Consider the following 4,101-nt stretch of genomic DNA (forward strand, 5'->3'; position numbering starts at 1 on the left):
GAAGGCAGTAGAGGAGGAGAACATAGAAAACTATTCCGTGAGAGTCAAAACAAGGAGAGAGAGAGAGAGAGAGAGAGAGAGAGAGAGAGGAACGGTGAAAGCCATGGCGTGCATGCATGGGTGGGGCGCGGTGCGGTGAGATGCGTGGGTCCCGCGCACAAGGTAGAGAGAGAAAGACGGGCGAGGAGGGAGAGCGAGACAGGGAGAAGCTTAAACGTCACGACAGTGAAGGGACTGGGGGAAGACAGCTAACAATGAGAGAAGCAGCCTCACCTACCGTGGCCCCCCCCTCCCACCCCCGGCGGGATGCTGCTCTACTAAATTAGATTGCATTGTTGTCGATCCATTCTCCACCCTTCTCTCTCTAAACTCCTTTATAGGAGTTCACCCTTCGCCCCCTTTCTCTCTTTCTCCACATCGCAAGTCTCCCACATCAGAATCCCCTCCTCCCCTACCTTTCCTCTTGCTACTGCGAGTCTGTGCACAAGCAGCAGCAGGGGTTGCTAAACTAAGAAGCCACTGGCGTGCTGCTGCTGCCGTCTGATCATGGAGTTGGTCCAGTAATCACTGCTCCAGAATTGAAGCTGGTCTCATTACTCTCCTCTCGCTGCAACAATCTTCTACTTGGTGAGGACTTGCACACAGCTCCAGCAATTGAACTCCCACTTATAGTTCCACCCTCGTCATTTCTTTTTCCTTCTCGCTGAGAGCTTAGTTGAGCACAGAACGCACAGCTGTCTTCTGCTTCTCCTCCCCCATTCATTTCGAACACAGGATATTTGTTCTTATTCCTTCTCCCAGCTGAAGCATGCTAAGGAATGAGAGTTTCAGAGTAGAAACAGAGTAATCTCTGCAACCAAGAATGAGTCTCTGTCTCTCACATTTCATCTCCATTATTCTTGTTCTTGTAAAAACACCATTCGGTACTCCTTGTTCAAATTGTTCTCCAAATAATTCTTCCGTTTTTACTCTGTTTTTCTTCCTCCCGTCACAACCATTCCTGAATTCCACAGCCGAACATAAATACGAAAAATTACTGCCAAAATGCATACCATTATATGATTTTTTGGTAATTGGGAACTAGTTCCACCAACTACCTTTCTTGCCGCCAAGAACAGGCAAGTGACGCATCAAAACCAATCACTGGTCTCCGCGTGGGCGACGCGGTAGTCTTTGTGTAGTCCTCTGTTTCTCGGCCACCGAAACCTTCCCGTTGGTCTCCTCATGCCTAACACCATGAATTGATTCATCGCATATATGCGGTACAGAATAGCGTAAATGATGAGCATAAGAGCACCAACTGCGGATCCAGTGGTTCATTGCCTTCCCCCATCTGCTTTCCGTCGCAATGTGTCATTATTCCTTGTGAGCGTGAATCCGTGCGTACGGCACGCAGGCTTGCTGATACGTTACGTTGGTGCCATGGTGTGTGTGTGTGCAGGTAGAGAGACACGGCCACTGCGAGGCACATGGAGGACGGCATGGGTGACCTGTTCGATCACATTGAGGACTTGCTCGATTTCCCCGACGACGTGCTGGGGCTGGCGGAGCCCTGCGGCCACAACGGGGGTCTTCTTCTACCTTCCCTTCCTGTGCCCGCTGCCAACGGGCTTCCAGGTGGCGTTGGAGACGACGCGCTCCACGGCTTCACCACCCGAAGCAACAACAAGTTCAGCGGGGAGGAGCACAAACTCGGCTCAGTAAGTAATTTTTGCTAAGAAATAAATTCCTGATGGAGAAGCACCAAATTTTGGGACATTGCATTTTCTGTTCTGCAAGCCTCTGCAGCACTAATAATTGCATGCATCCCTGTCAATTTGGTAGTACGTCACTTTTCTCATTTTTGGCTGAGCTGAACCAGTAATTCTATCACGCTTTTCTACACAAGTAATATAATTCAGCGTTTTACTAACGTGAAAGAAAGAAGAAAAAGTCAACTCTATTATCAGTTGGTTCGATGTTTTACGCTGTAATTACTGCAGTGTTCACGGAAGTAACGGTACTATATATGCTTATTTGTGGAATGGGCAGTGTGATGAGCTTGACATCGTGCAGCTTGAATGGATGTCCAAATTCCTCGACGACTCTGATTCCTTCTCCCTCGACCTCCCGAGCTGCGACGGCATCAACAACAATGCCAATGGCGAAGACAACGGTGTCCAAACAAAAGCCAGAGGCCACCACTCTTTCTTCCGCACCTCCAGCCCGGTCTCCGTCCTTGAAGCGGACACCATGGGCGGCGGAGGCGGCGGCGACTCCTACTCCTCTTCCTCTTCCTCTTCCTCGACTTCGGCTTCGTACTCTAACCGCGGCAATGATACAACAATACTGCTTCCTCCTCTCAGTCCGCCGGAGCCGCCTTCGGTTTTGGTGGTTCCCGCCCGCGCACGCAGCAAGCGCCCGCGCCCCGCCACCTTCTCGCCTCGTCACCACGTCGCCGCCCCCTACCTGCCACCATCCTCAGACGCGGTCCCCGTCCCCAACCCGCTCTCCGCAGCCACCTCCTCAGACCCCGAGAGCATCGGCGAGTCCTGCCCCGCGCCTCCTCCCCCGAAGAAGAAGAAGAGCAAGAAGAAGAGCCCGGCCACGGCCGCGACCGCCGACGGCGAGGAATCGGGGCCGCCTCCCCCGGTGAGGAAGTGCATGCACTGCGAGATACAGAAGACCCCGCAGTGGAGAGCTGGCCCAATGGGGCCTAAGACTCTCTGCAACGCCTGCGGCGTCCGGTACAAGTCCGGGCGGCTCTTCCCGGAGTACCGCCCCGCCGCCAGTCCCACCTTCGTCCCATCCATCCACTCCAACTCCCACAAGAAGGTGGTCGAAATGCGCATCAATGCGAGCCAGAAGTGCGCCACCGAGGGCGCTGCCACATCCTCCTCCTCCTCCGACGGCTGCGATCTCCTCGAGTACATTCGCCGGCGGGAGTGAGAAGACGAAGACGAAGTCGAAGGAGAATAAACATGTTTGGCGTTCCTTGTGTTCCCCTGTTTTAGAAGTCAACCTGGTGGTTTCTGATATCACTCATGTTGTTATCTTTCCCCTTAAAATTTTGTACAGAGGAGCGAGAGGAGGAGGAGGAGGCTGGGGAGGGGAAAGATACAAAGTTTAGAGAAGCCATAGGCAAACTACTATAGGTAGGATGTAGTCTACAGAGAAGAAAATGCAAGACAATTAGTTGTTTTGTTAGATTCCAAGAGAGAGAGAGAGAGAGAGGTGGCTACTGATGGGGAGTCTAGTTTGATTGTTGGAGCTTGGTGTATTGAATACATTTTGCAGTTGCAGTTGATTGATTGATGTTTACTAGGAAAATTATAAAAATCTAAATTCTCAAGGATTTCTAATCCTTAATAATATATTATGAACCGACGCATTTTCGATATATTTATTTATCAAGTATTCATCAACGATATGAAAATTTATTCCTTCGTATTATAATGTTATTTCAGACCAGTATAAGATTAGATGAGGCTTTTGAGCAATAACATAATAATGTGTGTAATTCATTCATCCATTATATGATTGTGCAATCAAGAAATACACATTTTGGATTTGCTATCTCTATTTATATCTTATTGATGTCTCTAATAGTTTAAGAATTTTTTTTTTACATTTTGAGTTAATCGGTTTAGTAAGAAATTTACTCTTTATTGAGTTTTGGAGGGGTTCTTTTCTTGAAGGTATAATACACAAATTATTACTATATTTCACTATGTTTATAGACAAAAGGATCATTTTCTTGGGTGAAGTCTTTTCCTTATGCCGCATATCTATCTACTCATTTAAAATTGTGTATCTAATGTATGATTGTGCATAAAAATACCTGACATCTCATTCTTGGCTCAATCATTTAGGTAGGTTTGGTCATTTTCCAGTAGATGATGTCGACCAATGACATAAATTCAAAGAAAGTAGATCCAAATGCCTAATAACCCTATAGCATCATCTTATTCATCATGGTGTTCTTGATAACAATTTTAGGTGCTTGCTATTGACAATTGTTTCTTGAACTCTATTATGGAAAGGTCTACTATGGGGATTTAAAATGTGATTGAAAACATAATTTTGATTTATAGAATGTTGTTTATTAAATGAAATTTTACT

The 4,101-nt window shown here is 47.4% G+C and overlaps 1 protein-coding gene across 2 annotated transcripts; it reads left to right on the plus strand.

Annotated features, from left to right (window-relative positions):
- The first annotated feature begins 335 nt into the window (after positions 1-335).
- LOC103998565 (GATA transcription factor 8) lies at positions 336-3,290 on the plus strand. 2 transcript variants are annotated; one of them, XM_009420059.3, is made up of 3 exons: positions 336-627; positions 1,442-1,700; positions 2,056-3,290. In XM_009420059.3, exons 2-3 carry the CDS (start codon positions 1,470-1,472, stop codon positions 2,926-2,928), a joined length of 1,104 nt encoding a protein of 367 aa, XP_009418334.2. In that variant the 5' UTR covers positions 336-627; positions 1,442-1,469; the 3' UTR covers positions 2,929-3,290. The 2 variants fall into 2 exon arrangements, with proteins under 2 accessions (XP_009418334.2, XP_009418333.2); XM_009420058.3 differs by having other exon boundaries at positions 339-627; positions 2,032-3,290.
- The last annotated feature ends 811 nt before the right edge of the window (positions 3,291-4,101 follow it).

Source organism: Musa acuminata, chromosome BXJ2-9 (genome assembly GCF_036884655.1).
Source record: "Musa acuminata AAA Group cultivar baxijiao chromosome BXJ2-9, Cavendish_Baxijiao_AAA, whole genome shotgun sequence".
Classification (NCBI taxonomy): domain Eukaryota; kingdom Viridiplantae; phylum Streptophyta; class Magnoliopsida; order Zingiberales; family Musaceae; genus Musa; species Musa acuminata.

What these genes read in the sequence shown, in the direction of transcription:
- LOC103998565 (XM_009420058.3), top strand. Translation starts at nt 1,470, where the DNA reads ATGGAGGACGGCATGGGTGACCTGTTCGATCACATTGAGGACTTGCTC. An exon ending in AGGAGCACAAACTCGGCTCA is followed by an intron (nt 1,701 to 2,031) that starts GTAAGTAATTTT and finishes TGGAATGGGCAG; the next exon opens with TGTGATGAGCTTGACATCGT.